Here is a 22,792-nt window from a genome sequence, read left to right on the forward strand (position 1 = left end):
AAATTGTTACTATTACTGCCACACGCTTGCCTAGGATTTTCCCTCATATCCCCAGGGTCATTTTTCTGCATATTCTACCAGTTTAAAACATGCTGGCAGCAGAGAGCAAAAAAGCTTAGATAAAGGGCCTCAGAGTAGAAATGATCCTTCAATATCTACCTATACTGAGTGCAAGCTCAGGTGTTTGAGAACCTTTTGGGTTAGAAGTAAAGTTGGGTCACCCTCAAACAAATTCGTGGTTTCCATATTCTTGGGAGACTGCCTGGATACACAGAAGCACATGTAGCTGTAAATGAAAACTGAAGAAAAATCCCCATCCCGAGCCTGATATATTACATTCAGTGGCCCCTAAGAACCATGGAATGTGGAAAAGGTCTTATGGGCATAGAAAGAAATGGGCACACTTCAACCTTTAACAGCTTAGAGACTATCTTGGAATTGGGCTTTGAGGTTGGGAAGATGCAACACTTTTTTGCAGACAGGGAAGTGGTCAGGTTCTGTTTTGTCAGCTATGGATTTGGGCCCTTGTAAACGGTCTTGGGGTTCCTAATGGCTTGCTCAGCTCCTTCTATGCAATTTCTGCTCTCTTCATCCCTCCCCCTATCTGTCCCATGTTCCTCCTTTTTCCTTTGTCCCTGGCTTTCTTGGTTTTCAGACCATGTGATATTCCCTCCTTAGATCCCTACAGTCATTTCCTGTTTGCTGCCAGATGCAACAGATATTCCATATCCTTCAAAGCTCTCAACAGCCTGCCCCACCTTATCTCCCTGCCTTCATATCTCTGGTTGTGATCTTCACTTCTCCAGCAACTCCAGCCCCTGCCATCTGCTGCCTTGAATGATTCTGTCGTTGCCACCCATCATGCTTGAAACTGCCTCCCAGAACACCTCTGTGACACCACCTCTAAGAACATAAGAACAGCCCCACTGGATCAGGCCATAGGCCCATCTAGTCCAGCTTCCTGTATTTCACAGTGGCCCACCAAATGCCCCAGGGAGCACACCAGATAACAAGAGACCTCATCCTGGTGCCCTCCCTTGAAATCCTTCATCAGCATTTGCCGTTCCATGATATCTGTGGCCCAGTCCCTTAGTCTTCCACTCCTTCTGAAATAAAGCTTAATGATGTATAACTGACCTGTGTGCATATTCTTCATACTTACCCTCACCTCTGTTCCCTCTGGTATCTCCTCTGTGAACTCCCTAGGGCAGAGACTTGTCTTTTTCTGCTACTGTAAAACACCAATGCGCCTGGTGTAAAACATCAGGCACATTGATGGCACTATATTTGTTCTATATACAGTACGTATGTGAATAAACAAACACAGCCACAATGGAGGCATTGTCCTTGAGTCAGACTGGCCAAGAAACCGAATATCAACATTTATGCCTGCGGTGGCTTGACCAATGTCATCACATCCTGGCTGGGTGGCATCACTAGGGTTTGTGTCACTCAGTGCGGGAGGCCAGCGTGTCATCCTCATGATGGACCTCCTCCCATATAGTGGGCAGGGCAACTCCCCGAGTGTGGTGATGCACCTTTGCCCTGCCCTGCTGGATTTTTGGCTATAATTTTTGATAGAATAGAGATATTTCAATGTGGGTTGTTTCATTGCATTCTGCATGCAATTAGGAATCAAATGATATATAACATGATAGTACTATTTGAAAATACCAAGATTAAAAAATTTTTGTCACCTCACCCTCCCAGCGACACCACTGAGTAGGATGTTTCGTGGCTTCATGCTTCAGTAAATGTGTACTAACTACCACATATCTAGGTAGTAGGGAGCAACAGCCATTCCCAGCTCCAAGAAGTATATATTACTAATGAACAGACATAGTAGGATGCATGCACGCATGAAGCTTTTCTGTGCGCTTATTAAAAACACACTCTACAGTACGTGTATGAAGTGTCCTTGCAAAGGCATGTAGATCAGACTTGCAAAGTAGCTTGGTTTTCATCACTTTGTTGTGGCCTTCCCTGTTCTTCCAGGGTACGTGTGTCATCAGGACAGGATATGATATAATGCATGAAACACTTATACAATACCTTTTGGTATCAATTGCCCCCTCCAAAAGTCTGTTTCTTCAGCATCAAAGGCCAGCACCACCAAATCCACCCTTCTCACTTCACTTTAGTTTTCATTTTAGAGTTTTTAAACACTTGCTCAGAGTCCATGAAGTGTTGTGTGAACCAAAAGATTTGTTGCCCCTTTCCCTACTTCAACACTGGTCTTGTTGCAACACAGTATTTTCCTCCACAAGAAGGCTTTGTTTTGCTTTGCTTCGAAATGTTTTCCTGTGGAGGGATACATATGGAAAATGTTACATCAGACCTGAAAAAAGAACCACATGGAATTTTCAGGAAAGAGCTGCAAGCTGGATGCTTAATTCCTGAAAGTGCCGTATCTCACGGCCTGTTGAGCCACATTGCTAGCAACACCCTGTAGGAAGAAGTGATAGTGGTGGGTTTGTCTATAGAATTAGATACTTACTTTTAGCGGGTCTGGTGCTCTGTAATCTGCCCACTGTCACATGGATGTCCTACACCACCTGGTAATACTAGCGTGATGGTTACATATGTCGGAAAACATAATGCATGATGCAGTCAGAATCATGCTGTGTTTCAGATTACCAGTCTGTGTTCATTTAGCCATGCAGTATTCTGTAGCAGAAAATAATTATTTTGGAAAAGGAAGTTCTTCTAATTTAAATGTGAGAAAATATGGCTGAAAGTTGAAGAGGGAGGTTGCTAAGCAACCAGGCCTTACACTGGTTTTTTTTTTCCAGCTGACATTTTTCTTGAATATTTTAGATGATGGAGTTTGGCCAACATATGAAACAAACCATATTGCCAAGATACTATTTTCAAACTTTAATTTTTTCAGTACTTTGCTTTAGCAGCAGTTGTAAAGCGCTAGTATGAGATACTTAATACCAGATAAAACAAGTATCTATCGGCGTCTTATCCTCAACTGGTTTTTAACAGGAGTCAGTCTGGAATACAGACTCTTTCCTGCTGTGTAGTCCTCAAATAGTGGATGCGTTCAGCAATTTCTACCAAATTGACAACTAACTTCCTCAATGTGAAAATATCTAAATTGAAAGACAGAAGGTAGCTGGATTTTTAATTGCATATTATCCCCTATTTTCAAATGAGGTTTGCCGTTTCATTGTTGACTTACCGTGCTAATAGATTTGATACAGTGCAAGCTATTAGGGGTCAAGAAAGGTTTATTCTCCCTAAAATTGCTGGCTTGCTATTTGATAATGGGATTGATGCATTTGCTACACCTGGATTGCGTTTTAATGCTCATCCTGCCTCTGATAATTCAAATATTGGTTATGGTGGAAGGAAAAAAACAGACTGACCGATACTGTGAAGGGACATTTTTTTCCAAGGAATATTCTGTTATTATTTCACTGCAATAGTTCCAGATTGAGGCCTTAATCCTTGATGGTGGTTTTTCCTCCAGTAACTGCATTTTTGTTTAGCTGAGGTTTCTGATAAACACTGACACTGCTGATTTATTATCTACTTCTTGGTTCCCAAGGATACCGTGTAGGTTCCAATCTACAATATACCATTCCTAACCTAAAGGTGAATGCTTCAGAATATCAGTGTCTCTTCTATTCTCCATAGGTATTTATCTTTTTTGCTTTATATACTCTTTATTGCATGCAGTGCCCTGATAATAAATCTCTCTTCTTCCACTGTGGAGTATCTATTCAGTTTGACTGGCTTTTGTGGAGGCTTTTTTTTTCTGTCACATCTTCAGCAAATCAAAGTGAAATGCCAGTGTTGTCGGTTCCTTCATGTGCTCAGGATATATCAGATTGGATGTGTCCATATGTGGGTCTTGGGGCCTCTGAAACACTGATCTGGCACATCCAAATCACAGATCCAGATATAGCCCACACTGATTCCCTTATAATCCATGTGGCCGAGAAGTTGTTAGCTGAATGCAGATGCTGCAAGGAAAGGAATTGGTTGTACGCCCCCACCCCCATGCACCACAGTACATGCTTTTTTAGAAATTACTACAGGTTGGGCATCCCTTATTCAGAATTCTGAAATCCAGAGTATTCCAAAAACTACAAATTTTCTTTTTAGTGTCACATGATACCACAAGTGGAAAATCCCACACCTGACCTCCTGTGACAGGTTGCATAAAATGCCCAAAATTATTAAAAATGTTTCATAAAATTACCTTCAGGCTATGTGTACAAGGTGTATATGAAACATAAATGAATTTTATTTGACTTGGACCCCATCCCCAAGATATCTCATTTGGTATATACAAGTATTCCAAAATATGGAAAAATCCAATGTCCAAAATGCTTCTGGTCCCAAGCACTTTGGATAAGGATGCCAGCTTGTACCTGATGGATCTCAGTGATTCATCCAACCTCTGGGAAACCTGCTATTGAATGAAAATGTGTCAGTAACCATCAAATCTTACTCTCCAGAGGATGATATCCAGGGCTGGCACAGATATTTGTGGGTACTTCTGTTGGCAAGAGGAATTACCTGAACTTGATGGAGCAGTTGTTGGCTGAGATAAAAACAACTACTCCAGTCTGTGTGACTAAATAAATAGACTGGGCAGACTGACATGCCTAGACTTCACTTTGCACAAGAGAGCCTCTCCCATCTTGTTTGGGGAAAAAGCAGAAAGCCCAGATGCCTTGCCTCAAGATCCACCCTTTCCTCAAGGGCAGGGGTGCTCAAACTTTCAACTTTAGGGATGCTGGACCTTTAACAAGTGTATAGAAGAGAGAATTTCAGCAGGTGCAGCTTGTCATCTGTGGGATGACAAGTTGCACCTGCTGCAATTCTCTCTTCTATACACTTGTTAAAGGTCCAGCATCCCTAAAGTTGAAAGTTTGAGCACCCCTGCTCAAGGGCATCAGGTTAATTTCTGTCAATGTGTATCTATCTCAGGTTGTCTCTCTTAACATAACAAAACAGACTCAAGATGTTAAAAATCCCCACCAGTTTCTTTTGCATGTCTCCATTACTTTTTTCCCATGAAGCTTGTGTGCCTTGCTTCAACTATCAAGACACTGCTGCAGTTCAGATGCCCAGTATGTTTTACTAGCAACGTACTCATGAACAGTAGGAGCATGGACTGAATAGCTGGTTGGTTATTGCTAGATATGCTCACTTTCACTGTTGATTGGTGGTTAACGTTTTTATAAAAACAAATGTTGAGGCTCAAGTCTGTCAGAAAACAACAATTTCTGATCTAGAATCTTTCCCGTAATCTCTCTTATAGGGACATTCCTTTTACTTACTCAATGGCATGAAAATTGTGTTTTGAATCCATTCAGGGGCACATTGTTCTTCAGGTTTCAGGGATAGGCTCTGACCCTGAAAATAGATGCTGGAGTTGGGCTCTGGCATAGTGAAGCTAATTCTTGACTGTTTTGCTTTCCAAGCCTGCAGTCCTATGCACACAAAGCTGGGAGTAAGCTCCATTAAGCACAGTGAGATTTATTTCTAAGTAAACAAGCACAGGATTATGCTGTAAATCTGTCAAGTATGGCAATGTTTGTCCTTACCCTTAGTGTCAGGTGTGTTGGTTACTAAACACAACAATAGATCTGATATATGAAGGGATGCTGGTGCAATGATTGTTGAGGGCACAAATGGCACCCTGATGTAGGTGGAAGGAGTGATAGTTCTCAGGCAATTCCTTAAGGGAGGAGGGTATTTGAGGGTGCTCCCTCCTGGTAAAAGTTGTAAGTGCTTCAGACACTATCTAATAAGTACTTTCCCTTCATTTTGTATTTGTTGGTACCAATAGCAGCAGTGCAGACAATGGAGTTCAGGATAAAATGGACAGCGATTTGGAGATGTACAAGATATAATGTGGAACAAATAGTTTCCATGACTGCAATCAATTCCACGGTGTACTATAAACACTGACATCCATGGCCTGATTTCAAAAGTGGATAGAGTCTTATCACAGGGGACTTAGTGTGTGCACAGCCCACAGGCTTTCAAACACAATATCCTGGCTTTCTTTTAATCTTTCATGTTTCCCAAGCATATGATCCAGATAATGAAATTTAAAACAGTGAGCTGTATCTTTACGCTGGTGTTACAATAAAACCACAAGCTCATTTTCCTAGCCCCTCCTCCTTTGGAATGGAGTGGGATGGGTTCCTAAGGGGCAGCCCACTGCTGTGGGAAGGAGCAAGGAAGTATGCTTGTACCCACACCACTGTACACATTAGGATGGAACATTGAGGTGGGAATACTTGTGTCTCTGCTTCCAGTGGACTGTAATGGTCTATAGCAGGGGTGTCCAAAGTTTTTGGCAGGAGGGCCACATCATCTTTCTTACACTGTGTCGGGGGCCGGGGAAAAAAGAATTAATTTACATTTAAAATTTAAATAAATTTACATAAGTTTACATAAATAAATATATTAAAGATGAATTTACATGAATGCATGATGGTCTTGCAATAGCTCAAGGCCTATAAAAGGCCTTGCACAAAGAAGGCTGGCCTTTCCTTTGCTTCTGCTACTGCATCACAGACGTGAAACAGAAAGCACTGGAGCGAGCCCTCATCCCACAGCTCATGCGAGAGGTCAAACAGTTGCCCTCACACTGAGAGCAGTTGCGTTGGGCCAGTGCAAGCTCCAACAAATCTCCGGAGGGCCAGAGGCTCATTGGAGACTAGGGGCTCCCTGAGGGCCGCATGTGGCCCCAGGGCCAGGGTTTGGGCACCCCTGGTCTATAGCATTCAAAAATGCATGTTTAAAAATACTTTTCTATTGTTCAAGAGCGCCAGCATAACCCCTGCTCATCAAACTTCTCAAGCTTGCCTATGAGTTCCCATGTATATTGGCATACAGATGAAAGTCAGTGAGAGACATTTCTCAGCTACTTTCTCTTGTGTATTATGCAACCCAGAGACACCAATTGTCAGTATTTTGAAAAACCACAGCTGATGAGCAAAGCATAGCCCAAACCACATGAACTGTGAGAGTTCAGACGTGGGCAAATGGTTTTCTTTTGCTGCTGTCCAAAATTAGTCTTGTCTGAGTAGAAAATCAGTGAGGAAACCAGCCCCTTTGAGTTAAAACGTACATTTTGACAAGAAGCATGGCTTTGATGAAAGCATCACAACTGTTTGCAAACAAAGTACTCTTGAGATAGGGCTGCTAAATTGCCAAGCTGCATGACATTTAAGAGTAGAACAGACAAAACATGCAAGTATGTACACTGCCAGATACATTCTTCCACCCCATCCCCTCTGGTTTTGTTTTTTCCAAACTAAAGTTTATAGGAACAACAAAAATGAACTGTTTTTCAGGCTAGAACAAGTCATGGATGTACAATTGCATACACAAGTCCATTGTAGCATTGAACCAATATTTCAGGAAGCCTATGCTGTAAAATTTGGAAGGCATTCTCTTAGACAATGTACAAACACATGGCAGTGTGCCAGCTTAGTGGGCTAAGAAGCCTGTTCCACTTGCTGTGGGTTTTAATTGCATCACACCAAGCTTGCCTTGTAGTTAAAAAAAAAAACACAAACCTTTACTACATTCATTATTTACAGACCATCTTTTGTTCCGTTGTCTTTGCAATGTGGGTATTTGTCAGCAGCCCACCATCACAACAATGGCTGTGTTTCTGTGGGAACGCAATTCCTACATGAGCTTGATGCAGTTTGCGCTTATTAAATGTTCTACATTAACTGATGCTGAAATCAGGAAAAGTGTCTAAATGATCACACGGTCCTATTTGAAAAGGTGCTGCTGAAAATAAAAACCACTGATTGTCTTGCTGTGACTTTACGCCTCTTCTCTTTTTGTTCAGCCATTTCAGCTAGCTACAATCAGCGCTGAATAATGCATTATGGAAAAGAGAATGCATCACTATTAACAGTGATATTGTTTCACAGAAGTGGGCAGTGTTTGAAAACAGCTGGGTGTAAGCTAACGTGCTTGCTTGCTTGCTTGCTTCATCAGAAGGCAGATTTTCAGTGGTTCTTCTCACATAACCCAAACTGGATACTGCAAGCCTGTATTTTTGCTTACCCTAGCATTTCTCAACTAGTGGTACACGAACCACCAGTGGTATTTGAGGTGGTGTCTGGTGGTACATAAAGGCCCCCCTCCTCCAGGTTGGCAGCAAGACCAGCAATGCAACATGACAAGCAGCAGAAGGAGGCTCAGGGCCCAATCCTATCCAATTTTCCAGTGCCGGTTCAGCCATGCCAATGGGGCATGCACTGCATCCTGTGGTGGAGAGGCAGTCACAGGGGCCAACTCAAGGTATAGGAACATTTGTTCCCTTACCTTGGGGCTGCATTACAGTTGCATCGGTAATGGAAAGTTGGATAGGATTGGGCCCTCAGCTGGCAGAGCTCCAGCGTGCACTTTTCACCCGCTCAAAAAAGCCCTCCCATCTGCTCTGAGCCGCATGCCAGTATTTGTCACATCACATCTGGCCTCCCAGTCTGGAACTGGTGATGACATGATTGTCATTTATATCTGGTGGTACTTCCAATAGGTGGACCATGCAAAGTCGTACGGTGGGGGACAAACGTTGAGAAATGCTGGTTTGCCCCAAGTCGAAACCCAAAGAGCTACTGTGAGAAGAGACCCTCCCAAAAAATATTAGTTCAAATAACAGTGGTAGAAGGATGATACTATAGCCTCAGAAAACAGGAAGAAAAAATTACATTGTATTCAAGCTTTTCCATTACACCCATGAAATATGCACATCCATGAATATATACAACTGCTTTTGACAGCAACTTAAGTATTCAAATCTTTGAGGTATTTAAAAACATGGAAATTAAGTACTATTAAGGCAGAGCTTTAACAAACATTATTAATAAACTTTGAACTGTACTTTCATGGATTCTTCTCCATGCAGTTGCGTAAATGCTAACCATATACACTAATCAGTTGCATTCACAGTAATATTAAAGCCATTTAAATACAGTGAAGTTAAAAACCTCTGTCTTTTAGTATGAAGATGCCTAACCCAGAGTACTGATGAACTTCCATTTGTCCATATGAAATCATGGTGGCCAAAATACAATGTACAAGTGGGTCCTCTTTATCCGCAGATTCAATACCCGTGGATTTAACCAACCATGGATTCCGAATCTGTGACTGAATCTACAGAGGCTGTGAGTGAATCTGTAACTGAATCTACAGACCTACAGAGGCCTCCCAGATGCAACTAGAAGCTTGTTCCAGTCATGTCTGGGAGTCTTTCTGAGATCTATAGAGGCCACATGAGGCCTCTATGGGCCTCAGAATGGCTCCAGACATGACCAGAGGTCAATCAACTGGTATGATCAATTAAAATCAATGGAACTTAGAAGTTTGTAAATTAAGCCCAATCATGCCCCTAACCTTTAGTTATTCCCTCTCTCTCCTCTGGAGAAACCACCAATAAAACGATACTCCTTTGACCCAAGTTTCAAAAGTCAGCACCAAAGTTTGAATATAAACTGAACCTCAGTATCCATGGGGGATCTGTTCATGGACACCCCTTCATGCAGATGCCAAAAATCAAGGATAATTAAGTGACATGGAAGAAGCTGCAGGCAGCTTGGAAGGCTGCCTGCAGCACTGAAAATGCAGCGGTTTTGCTGCGTTAAGGTAAAAGAAATTTTTAACCTTCTTTGCAATATCTTTTAAAAGTGCATCCCCTGTATCCACAGATCCCTGGTATCCATGCAGGGTGGTGGTGGTTCAATATGGAATCCCCATGGATACTGGGGTACACTTGTATACAAATGGCCTAGCCACCTGATGCAGACGAAGGTTACAATGCAATGGAAGGTTAGCATTGCTAAGCTTCCTGTTATTGTTTGTTTAGTCTTCTCTAGCATTCAGGCTGCCATCCTTTTCTCTCTCTCTCTCTCTCTCTCTCTCTCTCTCTCTCACACACACACACACACACACACACACACACACACACCCCCAACTGATGCTTCATCAGTTTTAAAAAAGGCAATCCATTCTACTTGCAGCTACCTTGCTGCTACTTTAGCCTTTCTCATGCTCCAGGCTTGATTCCATTCGAGCCATGCTTGGCTGCCTTCTTTTCAAAAGGTACTGTGTCACTAATCACATAGGGAATACCCTTATGCCAGCCAGCACAGAGGCCAGAAGGAAATTTATTAAGCCTGGCTCTGCTCTTACCATATTTTCTCCCAGTGTCACACTCAGCACTTATCTCTTTTCATAAACAACTGAAAAAATACACAAGCATAGTCACAGATGCTGCTGCTTGGATACTATTCCTTTAGCCTCTTTGTTTCTTGATCTGGGCATTAAAGAGGATAGCTGCTGTTCCGTTAGCAGGTTTGTTTGTTTTAGTTCTTTTATTACCATTTCTGTGCATCTTCTCTTCCCATTAAGAACAGGGAGGGAAGCATGCCAGTTCCCAGGCTGTGTCCTCATACTTGTTAGCCACATGTACACTGGTAGTAAAAAAAAAAAAAAGTGTGCTTCAGTAGGTTTCCTCGAAAGCGAGCCTTTGAGCAGAATTGAACTACACTTGCACGGCTCATTCAAAAAAGGCCCAGGTTGCACAGCTTCCCAGTACTTCTCTCCTACATTATAATAAACACTCAATGCTGGAAGGCTGCCAACAGCACTGTGTCAGTATTCACCGCCAGCTCTCTGTGCAGCAGCATTAACTGTGGCCCTGAAGAGAGGCTATGCATAGCCCCTGTCCCAGTCAGCTGTGCAGGGATGAAAAAAAAAAAAGAGGTCATACAGGCCAGGAGACAACATGGTACACATCAAACACAACATGATTTTCCTCAATCTTGCAGCCAGATCTTTCTTAGTTCAACCACAGTGGTAGCAGTGATGATGGGGAGTTTGTTTCTTTGACTGATCCCAGAAGATTCTGTCTTTAACATTGTTATCCTCTAGGAAAGGGGCAACAGCAAACAACCAAAGCAACCAGAAATGCATGCGGATAGCAGGTATCTCTCAGGAAGACGGCAAGAAAGGCTTGCATGGTGACCTTCGTACACAGCAGAACTCACACAGGATCAGACAGTCTAAGGCCAACAGGCTTTACCTAATAAAGTGTTTCTTCCTCCTTTTGTACTGCCTTGCTGGAATTTGCGTGTCAGGTTCCAGGTTAATATGAGAGGCATACCATGGAGCACACTGCCGATGACCATCATCTGAGGTATTCTTCTTCAGAGATGTCCAACGTGTCTTCACCTGCACTTTCTTCAGAATCTGGCAAGTTACCCCAAAGCAGTAAGTTTGCACCTTAAAACAAAAGTGAAAATTGCTTCATTTGTAATCTGACCAGAAATTAAAGAGAAAACAAAATATACTGTCAAGGAAGACTAACCCTTCCGTGCTGAAATGCCCTGATCTTCCCCCATTTCCCATCTATTTTTCACTGTCCTGGATAAAAAAGGTCATTCTTATGCAGTAGCCAGGTTGCTGGTTTGTTGGTGCCTCTCTTCTCCCCCCCCCCCAAACTGATGGATAAACATTTGGCATTGTCAGCTCATTGAACCATGAAACCTACCTGATCCCCAAGAGTGAGAAAGACAAGGGCTCAAACAATTCCCACCCCCCCCAAGCTTTCAATCTCATGGGTAACACCTGGTTTGTAGTGGTTATCTACACAGGTGCTAGCCTTAGCCTTGTATGTTGGCCATGAAGCAAAGCACACTTTGCACATGCGCAGAGCAAACTTGCGTGGCCTTGGCGACATACTGAGTCTGAAACTTTGTAGCCTGTCAACAAGGCGATGTTATAAAGAATCATATCTAGGAATGTGATTGTGGTTTAGCTAGAAGGACTACTGGTTACAGCCAGTGTGAGTCTTAACATCTTAGAAAAGTCCCTATTATGCAGACTATTGACTCATGGGTTAGTATTGTAAACAAGATGAGAGAATGGAAAACCCCAGCCTGTTGTGTAATGTTTGAAGAAGGAATAAAAGGCAGAAAAGGCTGAATCTCAGAGCTTCTTCTTCTGCATCTGGCCTTCTTTCTGCATCTCGTTACTATACATGTCTGTTGTATTCATTGCTATAACTCTTTGCTGCCTCGAGATCTAACTTTCAAACCCTCAGGGTGCTTCTGCTTTTAGCACTCTCCCATCAGGCCACAAGATACAGTCTTGTGTGCCTCCCACCAAGCACCAAGGCCCTCAAAAGCCTTGGGTGCTCCCCAGAGCAGCATCCTGCGCTGCTACATGGTTAATGCCCAGAGATTATAGAAAGTGGGCCATACACATTCCTTTCTGCATTTGCCCTTATCTCTAATCCCAGCATTGAAAGCTTTGATAGAGGTTAGAACATAAGAACAGCCCCACTAGATCAGGCCATAGGCCCATCTAGTCCAGCTTCCTGTATCTCACAGCGGCCCACCAAATGCCCCAGGGAGCACACCAGATAACAAGAGACCTCATCCTGGTGCCCTCCCTTGCATCTGGCATTCTGACATAACCCATTTCTAAAATCAGGAGGTTGCGCATACACATCATGGCTTGTAACCCATAATGGATTTTTCCTCCAGAAACTTGTCCAATCCCCTTTTAAAGGCATCCAGGCCAGATGCTGTCACCACATCCTGTGGTAAGGAGCTTCACAGACTGACCACACGCTGAGTAAAGAAATCTTGTCTGTCCTAACCCTCCCAACACTCAGTTTTAGTGGATGTCTTCCCAGCTAGGTGTGGGTGTAAGGATACAAGATCCTTTCCTTACGGTAGGGATAATACCCAGTAAGCTATATTAGGTTGCAATCTTGTACATACTTATCTGGAATTAAGTTCCATTGAAAGCCATAGAATTACACTCTCTTTTATTAACTAACCTTTTAATCTTCGTGCCAGGGTTATGCCTTTTCAGCTGGTTGCCTTTGCCACTGCCCACTCCTTGTGTTCTCCTTTTTATCCTCCTCCATCCTTGTACGTAAATTTTTTAGTTCACTTCAGAGGGAGCTGGTTGCCCCATCTTCCTAGATTGATTCCTATTGTTTGGTTTTAAGGGAACCCCTGGATTTTCTCTGCTAACCAGGGAAGGTTTCCCCACAGTGGCCTCCTTCCATATGGAGCCTCCTAGTTTGGGATGGTAGCAGCAACTACTGTTCCAGTTTAATCCCAGTTCAGTGGTTGAAATGGGGGCAGAGGGCTGGTGCTGATTCTCAGCTCTTCCGAGCCAATTCCTATTCCTTCTCTTACCCACCCTCCACCTTTCTATCCTGCTACCTCCAAAGCCTAACAAACACAGTACAGGCACGCCCATGTATTTGTGGGAGTTCTGTCCTGGAACCCCCATGGTTATGTGAAACCATGGATACAGGGGAATGCCTCCCCCCTCCTTGCCTTCAGAGGGTCCTTCATGCCCATCCATGGCCTCTGCCAGGCTCAGACTAAGCCTTAGAGCAGGGGTCCGCAAACTTTTTGGCCAGAGGGCTGCATGAAATATCTGGCACAGTGCTGAGGGCCAGAAAAAAATTTAAATATAAAATTTAAATAAATTAGAGATGGAACTTAAGATGAATTAATAAATGAATGAATGGACTCATTCACTCAGCCTCTCAGGCCCTCAGAACATCCTCCAGATGCAATCAGAGCACGGCTGTGATCATGTTCAGTCGAGTGGGCCAGAGGCTTTCAGGGGACAGGAGGCTGGCCACAGGCCAGATAGAGGCTTGCTGTGGGCCGCATCTGGCCCCCGGGCTGGGGTTTGGAGACCCCTGCCTTAGAGCTAAAAAAAAAGTCACCTCTGGTTTCTCTGTGAAACTGGAAGTGACATTTTAAATGCCTTATAAGGTACTGGGAGGCCCAGGGAAGCTCTACCCACTGAAACCATGCTGGACACAGAGGACCCACTGGCGGCAAGGAGGGCAGAGCACCCCTCGCCTCCAGAGGGCATATGCAAGGGGTGTGTGTGTGTGTGTGCGCGCAGGGGGGCTGAAGACCCAATCCATGGATATATGGGATCCGTGGATATGGGGCCACCCCTGTAATGTGGAATGCAGGTCTAATTTAGATTTGTTTGTATCTACATTCCACCACTAATTACAGGAATGTCCTCTCTTTCAACACTTTGATTACTGTTGTAAACCATTGTAGACAAGAAAGGACATCGGCAATGACAGCTTGAATTGCCACATTGCTGCAAGAATTTGAAAAGCTGCAGTTATCCAAATTATATCTTAAAAGGTACAGGGGTTCCAATGTTGCAGAGCTGGCCACTTGTCTCGGGATCTCCAACAGCAACAAATGTTACATTATATTAGTGGACAGATTAAAGTGTTATAATTATTAGGTAGCCTGCTCGTTATTAGATTCTAAATTTTATTTACAGCATGTATTCATAGTTATATTTATTTACTACAATTATATTCTGCATTTCAGCCAAAGCTCTCAGGCCATTATTATAAAATGCAAACTGTTGTAAGTATAAGAAGCAAAAGAAAAAAGAATGGAGAGAAGAAAGGAACGTTATGAAAGAGGAAGATGAGCATATTCAGGTAGAGACTCTTTCACTGGGCTGGTCCAGATGATCCTGTCTGACAAGGCCCACACTATTAAGAATGCATGCGTGCCCTGGCCCCTCCCCTCAATTCCAATTAATTTCTTTAGTCATACAACAGAGCAGTTTGTCCAACAGGCAGTGGCATCACTAGGGTTTGCATCACCCAGTGAGGGAAGCCAGTACGTCACCCCTATGATGGACTTCCTCCCATGCAGTGGTTGGGGCAACGCCCTACGCAGTGGGCAGGCGATATATCATTGCACTGCTCATGCTGGGTTTTTTTGGCTATAACGGTTGATAGAATACAGATATTTCAACATGGTTTGTTTCATTGTGTTCTGCATGAAATTATGCATCGATTGATATAACATGATGGTATTATTTGAAAACAGCAAGATTTAAAAATTTTTGACCAGTAGTGGTGTCACTCCCTGTCCGCAACACCTGGTGCAGCCCTCACCCCCCCATACCCCCAGTGATGCCACTGCCTATAAGAACTGGATAAGACATTGTGAGAATTCATGACCTTAATCATATAGACTAGGTCTAACAAGGGAAGCATTGTTCAAACCAATCCATGCTGTACATAATGACCAGGTGGTATGGTCAATCATGAGATAGTTCTGGGACAGAAGGAGCCAGTTAATCCCAGCCAGGCTGATGTCCTCTCTCCTAAAACACAGCCAGGAAATGTACAAAAACCCCAGTAGCTTTGCATATATCTAAGAGACACACAATATCCAGGGTGGGATGAAAGGAGACATACATTTTCCCTTGGTTATTCAAAAAGCTATTATTATAGGCAAAACACTGGCTCCTGTATTACATGTGCTGAGCAGTTACAGTGGCACAGCATATTTGCAAGTGTTCCAATTTCAGAGGAACAGAACGGTGAGGAAAATGGAAAGTCAGATTAGCTGAAATAGATTAGTTTGAAAATATTCAAACAGGGTTTAGGGAAATTAATAAGGGTGTTGGTGGGAAGGGTGTTAGATGGGCAGGAGAGTTAGGAATCCATGTAATCCAAGTGGCAGGAGACCAAGGTGACATGGATACGAAATAGAGCATGAGACAAGAAGGCAGGCCTCTAACAACTCATTAAAATTTTGCTTAAAAACACGGATTACAATCTATTGTTACTTCTATTAATGGCTAAAGCATACCTTCTGAAAAACCATAATCACAGTTTTACAATATGATCACTGATCAATGTCTCAATCTAGTAATTTAAGAGAAATCATGGGAATTAAAGCTGAAGCGTTTTACCTGTAGTATTTCCTCACCAGAATTTTTGCTAACACGACTGAACGTTGAGGTGGCTATCTACATTTACCAAGAGGCAGCCCGGTGTAATAAAAGCACTGAGACGGAACATGCCAAGGGGATAAAAAACAATCAACTTTGCATGCAGATTGAAATGTTCCATACCAGAGGAGTCAAGCCTGTTGATTCCAAAAACGGCCTGGCTGTGAAACATCCAGAAGTGTCCATTGTTGCAGGAGAGCAAGCAAGTTTTGCATGGAGCAATCACATGGTAACCTACAACATTACCACTAGAAAAATAAACAAAGAATCTGACATGCAAGTTCTTGAGTGATAGTCTGGACAGAAGAATAAGCTGTAAGATCAACTGTGAAGTGGGCGTACATGCTGTACAGCAAGTTGATACAAAGGAATTTCCCTCCATCTTGTTTAAACTAATATAGTAGAAAATATTTGACTAGGTACTGAACGAAGTGCCTTTGAAAAACAGTTTAGTTGTATCTGGATATATATCCTGATATATTTCAGGTTACATCAGTAATGGAGTTGCTGCTTGTATTTCTTTAAAAACAAAATACATCTTGCCTCTCTGTGACACGAATGCAAGAATATTGAACCCCCTTCTAAGCCTGACCAAAAGGTATGGAGCTAATTATCATTTATACCTCTACAAATTTGTACTCAGCAAAGAATATATAGTTTAAAAAGCACCATCAGCATGGCCATTTATATTTCGGTTACATTTTTAGGGAAATTAAATTAGTTTTGACAAAATCCTATAGTTTACTATATGCAATTTAGTATTTGAGATTTCCGTTTACTAACGGGTAAAATGCATTTCTCTTCATTTTTAAGGATGAACAATGTGAGATTCTGGTTTGTTCATAGTCTTTGCTGTTATATTGTTTTATGAATATCTAATCAAGCAATGCATTTTTAAAAAGTATACAAAGCAAACATCTCTTTGTCAGCACACTGAAATGGTCCAGTGCGTGAATATTGTTAACAACAACAGCAACAACAACAGTAGGACCACAAATAACTGCCACAAAGACTTGTATACTGCTAGGAATTAAGCAGCCCACCTGTATGCAGAATTGAAGTTCAAAATTTTCAGCCCCCTTCTTGTAGCTGCTACTGAACATTAGAGTGGCAAGTGTTTTTACCAGCCCTGCTTCTGTGCCTTCCAACAGCAGCGTAACCAGCAGACATTCTAAAAAACTCAACCGCTTTTCATCATTTTATCCTCCAGAAAAAGCATCACACTTTCCCTGGACCTTTCTGCACATCAGAATGTGTTGGAGGCAAATGAACAGGAAAAATATGGACAACCCTACAAGTGAGAATTGAGGCCATTAAGAAACTCCGCCACAAAATGTGACTGGTTTCTTGAAATCCTGAGACTTTCCCATTGGTACACTCATCTCAAATAATTTGTGGATGATCTCCTTACCCCTTGTCTTTTTTTTTTTTATGGATGAAGTGTATCTTATGCATTTTTAGTCAAGAGCTTCTGCGATGATCGATAGTAACCAAAGTGAATTGAGCAAAAGTTCCACAGACTATTAAATAATCAGGTTAACTTCAGGCTCTCAAGGTACACATGATGCAGATGCTCATAACATTTGCTATGTCTATATTACTTACCATTTCAAACAGGCAATATTCTTCAGTTTGCACAGGCAGATTTCGGTGAAATAGCAGTTTCCAATGAAGTCAACAGTGCTGGGTGGGGAGAGATAAACCATAGTTAAAAAATGAACTTAATTGGGATTTCACAGTGATATCAGTGAAGTGTACTGGTAATTAGAGTGCCAATAGAGTGCCATTCCCTTTGTTTATTTTTGTTCACAAATCTTCTCTGCTACTAGTCCTAGTGAGCCTCTCCACTTTCAAAGCAAGATGCAGACAAGCAACCTTCCTAACTGGGGAATGAGTTCAGTTTTTGGTATAAATAAGAGTGCTAATAAGCATTTTTCCTGGGTTGTCTCTCCAAAAACTGCCAAATCAAGCTTGAGAAAACATTTTAGTAAACCTTATAAAAGTTCCATGCCCACAACTTCTTTGAGTAGGGCCTTTTATACGGAATGCTGTTTCTCTTCAATTAAGATAAGCTGCATTTATCTTTGGTTCCAGTGTTGCAATGGCTGAATGTGACAATTTTGTTTGCATTAGGATGTTAGGAAAGTGGGAAGCGTTAGCCTCATGAGGCAACACCCAGTAACCTAATGCTTGTCCATGTCTCAACACCCATGTTAAGGTTGTGTTATCTAAAGGGCTTAGGATTGCACTATATTGCAATATGCAGAGCCCAGTGTGTTGAATTTAGAATTGGAATTCACATGAACTCACATGAACTGTGGGTCTGGGATCCACCTGTGGGTCATGACCCAATTTTTGGTGATCCACGAAACTAACAGAGCAAATTAGGCTATTTGCATCAATGGTTAAACAAGAGGCTACTTGATGGGGGACCACTGCTGCCCAATTACCTTTATAGTTACCATAAATTACCCATTGGCATTTATAAATCAGGCAGCAGCCTCTAGGGCCTCTAAAAAGGTTGAAAACCACTGCTTTAGACCAGGGGTGTCTAAACTTTTTGGCCGAAGGGCCGCAGCAAATACCTGGTACAGTGTCGAGGGCCGGAAAAAAAATTAAAAATTTAAATAAATACATCAGAGATGGAACTTAGATGAATGACTGAAATGAATGGGCTCAAATGTCCAGGATTTCTCCAAGCACCAACACATATCTTTCTAGTTATCATGATTAGTTTGAGACAACCTTGCATAAAATGTAACAACTACACCAGGATGGTGACATGGTCAGGCGAGATCACTTATCACACAGACTTGAACCACAAGAATCTCAAGATGACAGCAGTGCAAGTGATGCTGTACTTGGAATTAGTCATCAGTGCTACAACAACTTTGCAGTTTCTCGGTAACTGTCTTTTTATAGGCCTATCATTTGTTTGGCCCCCAAATGTGTACCTTTCCTTTGTCCCAAGTATCCACTGGGATATCAAACTCAGAGAAAGACGATTGTTTCCAGGTTAGCAGAAAAATCATCAATCCTTTTAGTTGAGTATTGTCTACATGGGCTGGCTGTAGGTACTCCATGGTTTCGGACAAGGATCTTCTCCATCCCTACCTGGGGATTCCAAGGATTGAACTTAGTTCTTCAGAACCTTGCAACCCCCTTCCAAGCTGGCTGCAATCTCCCAGGGGTCATGATCCACCCTGGTTTATGGAATGTGTTCATTTCTGCAGCTCTTCAATATTCCAAAACTATTTACAACATAGTTTCAGACCCTGATTTATTGCCATTATGCAAGGCTCTAGAGGTAGGTAAGCCTCTTTATTTGTTGGACTGATTAGAACAGCATTAGCAGTTGCTAGATTATACTACAGTGTTTTTCACCAAAAAGTAGTCTGCTCTATTGAATAGCACAAACAATTCTCATTAGAAAGCATAAAGACATAGCTTCCAAATGTGACTGGTCTGTAAGTCTTTGTGCCCTAGCCAGTTTACCAATTGCTAGCCCTGAATCATAGCAAAGAAAGAGATGAAAATGTGTTTAAAAAAGATTCAAAATACAGATAGCACCGTGTACAATAGCTAAAATAAAAACAGATAATTCTGTCTGCACTTGCAACCACATCTATTAATCAGGGGTTTCTCAAAGTGTACTCCTAGGACCCCTGGAGCTCCACAAGACCCCTTTAGGGACTCCACAAGCACAACGTAAGTGACAGCAATCTGATTGGCACTCTGGGGCTCCCCTTGACTCTATTTAAAGAGCTCTGGAGAACAAAAAGTTTGAGAACCACTGAATCTGAATCTAGTTCATTCCTAGATGTCCGTTCCTCTACTTACAAATGAAACTCTGCAGTCATCATTGCCTTCCTGCCATGGTGCACCAGTTTTTCTGCACAACTCATAGCAAACAGATCTTAGCTCAGAAATGATCTACATTAGATAGCCCCTAATTTTGCTGCACTGGCAGGTGTCATGGTACAAGATTAGGTAGCAGGTACCCACCAATGCTCAGTTACAATGCAATAAGTTACAATGTTGCTGGTTTTGATTTATAGTCTCATAAAGTAGAGGTTTTTCAATACATTAGCTCTCCCTTCAAGTTTAACCACTCAGCTCTAACAGAACACCTTCAGCTGCCATGCTAATCAATTATTACAGTATAAAGAAGGCAATAGTGGTAAGTAATTTCCAGAGGCACTAAAACACAGCTTTTCTTTTTAATGCTTCAGTTTGAAGTATGATGTTTGCTGAATTTCACTGCTGCTTTTGTGCAGTAGAAACAGTCAACAACTCTGTTCCAACATGCAATAAGACTTTGTAGTCACATGGAATAATTTCAATTAATGTTTGCTAATTAACAAAAAATGGACACCATGGAAGATATACATTTTGGAAACAGTTCTTAAAAAAATATTTTTATTTGCTCTGGATTAATTTAGGCCTCCAGAAAGCAGCTATGATTGAGGCCCTAAAGCTGCAGTAAGTTCTTGCAGGGGCGGGGGAAAGGCAGTGGCGCAATCCCCAGGATCAAGGAGGGCTGCAGGGGTTTGGGTACACTTACCAGAGCCTCCTGCAGCCTCCTGTGGGTGCAGGGAGCCCTGCACGGAGTCAATAGGGCTCCCTAATGCTTCACAAGTAAAAGTGGAGCAATCACGCTCCACTTACGGTTTTAGGACTTAGGTCTGTACTCCTTAGGACTCTCCTTAGGAGTCTCCTAAGGACTCCTTAGGTCTGTACTCCTATATGCAAATATCTGAGCTAAGATACTGAATAGTCACATATTTTCCTTCCATCTTACCTGGTACCATTCCTCTCTCCATCCTCAGTTGTGTGTAATTTAGAGTGCAAGCACCTTGGGGCAGAAATCCGCCCTCTCTTCTACTGTAAAGCACCATGCACACTGATGGTGCTACTGTACATACATTTATACCAAGTATATAGAAGCAAGGATAAAAAGGTCATATATGACTGTTGGTTAGGGAACATTTTCCTTTTTGGGTAATGGAATTATACTTTGTTTCACAGCCCTTGAAGCTGTGGGAACACTGCACTTTCTGTGGTTTATGCAACACCCCCCTTTTGTGCTTTTAACTGTTACCACAACAAATAGAAAAGAAACTGGTTCTTTGGGGAAGTGAAAGTGACAACTCCAGCATAATGCCAGAAATAGCTCATATTGTTGCAACATTGGTACTGTAGTGCAATCCTAATATTAGACACTTGGTTTCCTTTTATAATTAATGTGCTGCACATTTCAGATGTGACTAGCCAAACTGATTATAGCCCACCAGCCATGTTACATCTGCAAAAATGGATTTGAAAAAGCACCTACTAGGCTACAATTTATAGGTGGTGGGTTGCATTCAGCTTGGTGGATCACAAGTTGTGCTAGCTCATTTTAGAAAATCCAAAATTAATTGTTTCACAAACGGATTTTTGGGGGCCTTCTGTCTTTAGGTTGGAATCTGCAATAATAGAAAAATAAATTCCCACAACTATGTCAGGTTTTTAAAAGAAATGTATGATATACATACAGTGGCTAAGTGTTACCTCTTTTTATACAGGACACTTGTGAGTTTAATGGGCAGCTTTTATTTCAGCCATAATTGGCTCCTTCATGAACTCAGCAGGGAAGGTCCAAGGAAGCAGAAACTAAAGGAATCCAAACCTGTAAGCTGCATGCATGCCATCAAGTTTACTTAAAGGTTAATTAATTTAAGAAATTAATTATTAAAAGGATTCTGCATTAATAATTAGACAGATAGCAAATATGGACCATTGATCCAAATCAAGACAAAGTGTGATTTGGGGAGAATGTAAAGAATCGTTCAGGATTTGGTGGTGTGTGTGATACAAAGAAAGAGACACTTTTGGGATCACTACTTCTAGATCTGCTCAGGCCCAGTGCTGACTCACCTAGTGGGAGGGATGTCTGTGGAGTAGAGGTCTGTCTCAGTATCTGCCAGGAGCACAGCCTTCATGCCTCGTGAACTCAGGACTTGTTGGCAGAACCTGCAGCACAGTACAGACACACACCTGTCTGCAAAACTGCAAGTGCTGGTGGACATGGCAGGATCAGCCTGTGCCAGAGGAGATTCAGGCATGCCCCCTGATCCTCTCTCAGTAGGGTAGACAAGGTCTTCTTAACAAAGCGTTCTGTCCTCTTCAGTTTCTATACTTCAGGGACTAATGTGGATTAGAGTCAGTAAATACCTGATGGGGGGAAAAAAAGAGGAGAAGGGGTGGGAACAGAGAGAGCCTCCCTGATTAGGAGCACACCAATATATTTTCACCACCCTGAATAGGAGCACACCAAAATATTAAGCCATTTCTGCACAATGTTTCATATGTGCAACAGGATTCCAATCGTACACCTGTGGGCTGGGCACAAATGGGTTAAGACAAACTAATCAGCATTATTTGAGCTTTAAAAAGATGTCTATAGAGACATTAATGAAATTCTTCTCTAGGAAAGAATCCCTCAAGACTTTTCCTTCACCTGCATGGAGCTCTTTCTTGCTTTCCTTCAGACTTACAACCCACCACATAAGAAGAGCCCTGCTGGATCAGGTCAAAGGCCCATCTAGTCCAGCTTCCTGTATCTCACAGTGGCCCAGCGGATACCTCAGGGGGCACACAAGACCACAAGAGACCTGCATCCTGGTGCCCTCTCTTGCTTCTGGCCTTCTGAGGTAGCCCTGCAGAATCAGGCCAAAGGCCCATCTAGTCCAGCTTCCTGAGTCTCACAGTGGCCCACCAGATGCCTCAGGGAGCACAGAAGAGACCTGCATCCTGGTGCCCTCCCTTCCACCTGGCATTCTGAGGCAGCCTACTTCTAAAACCAGCAGATTGCACATACCCATCATCATGGCTTGTAACCTGTGATGGACTTTTCCTCCAGATCTCTGTCCAATCCCCCTTTAAAGGTATCCAGGTCAGATTCCATCACCACATCTAGTGGCAAGGAGTT

General features: G+C 42.4%; 1 protein-coding gene across 2 annotated transcripts; it reads right to left on the reverse strand.

Annotated features, from left to right (window-relative positions):
* Positions 1-11,185: 11,185 nt before the first annotated feature.
* Positions 11,186-21,890, reverse strand: FAM72A (family with sequence similarity 72 member A). Of its 2 annotated transcripts, none has more exons than XM_066625905.1 (4): positions 21,859-21,890; positions 17,425-17,502; positions 15,943-16,067; positions 11,186-11,280 (listed from the first exon to the last, which is right to left on the reverse strand). In XM_066625905.1, exons 1-4 carry the CDS (start codon positions 21,888-21,890, stop codon positions 11,186-11,188), a joined length of 330 nt encoding a protein of 109 aa, XP_066482002.1. The 2 variants fall into 2 exon arrangements, with proteins under 2 accessions (XP_066482002.1, XP_066482001.1); XM_066625904.1 differs by having other exon boundaries at positions 21,739-21,890.
* Between the last annotated feature and the right edge of the window lie 902 nt (positions 21,891-22,792).

This window comes from Tiliqua scincoides, chromosome 4, assembly GCF_035046505.1.
Source record: "Tiliqua scincoides isolate rTilSci1 chromosome 4, rTilSci1.hap2, whole genome shotgun sequence".
Classification (NCBI taxonomy): domain Eukaryota; kingdom Metazoa; phylum Chordata; class Lepidosauria; order Squamata; family Scincidae; genus Tiliqua; species Tiliqua scincoides.

Coding starts and splice junctions, on each gene's coding strand:
- FAM72A (XM_066625904.1), bottom strand. CDS start 21,890: ATGTCCACCAGCACTTGCAGTTTTGCAGACAGGTGTGTGTCTGTACTG. Junction 17,503..21,738: donor ACAGACATCCCTCCCACTAG/GTGAGTCAGCAC, acceptor CTCCCCACCCAG/CACTGTTGACTTCATTGGAA. Junction 11,281..15,942: donor CAACAGGCTTGACTCCTCTG/GTATGGAACATT, acceptor TTTTGTTTTAAG/GTGCAAACTTACTGCTTTGG.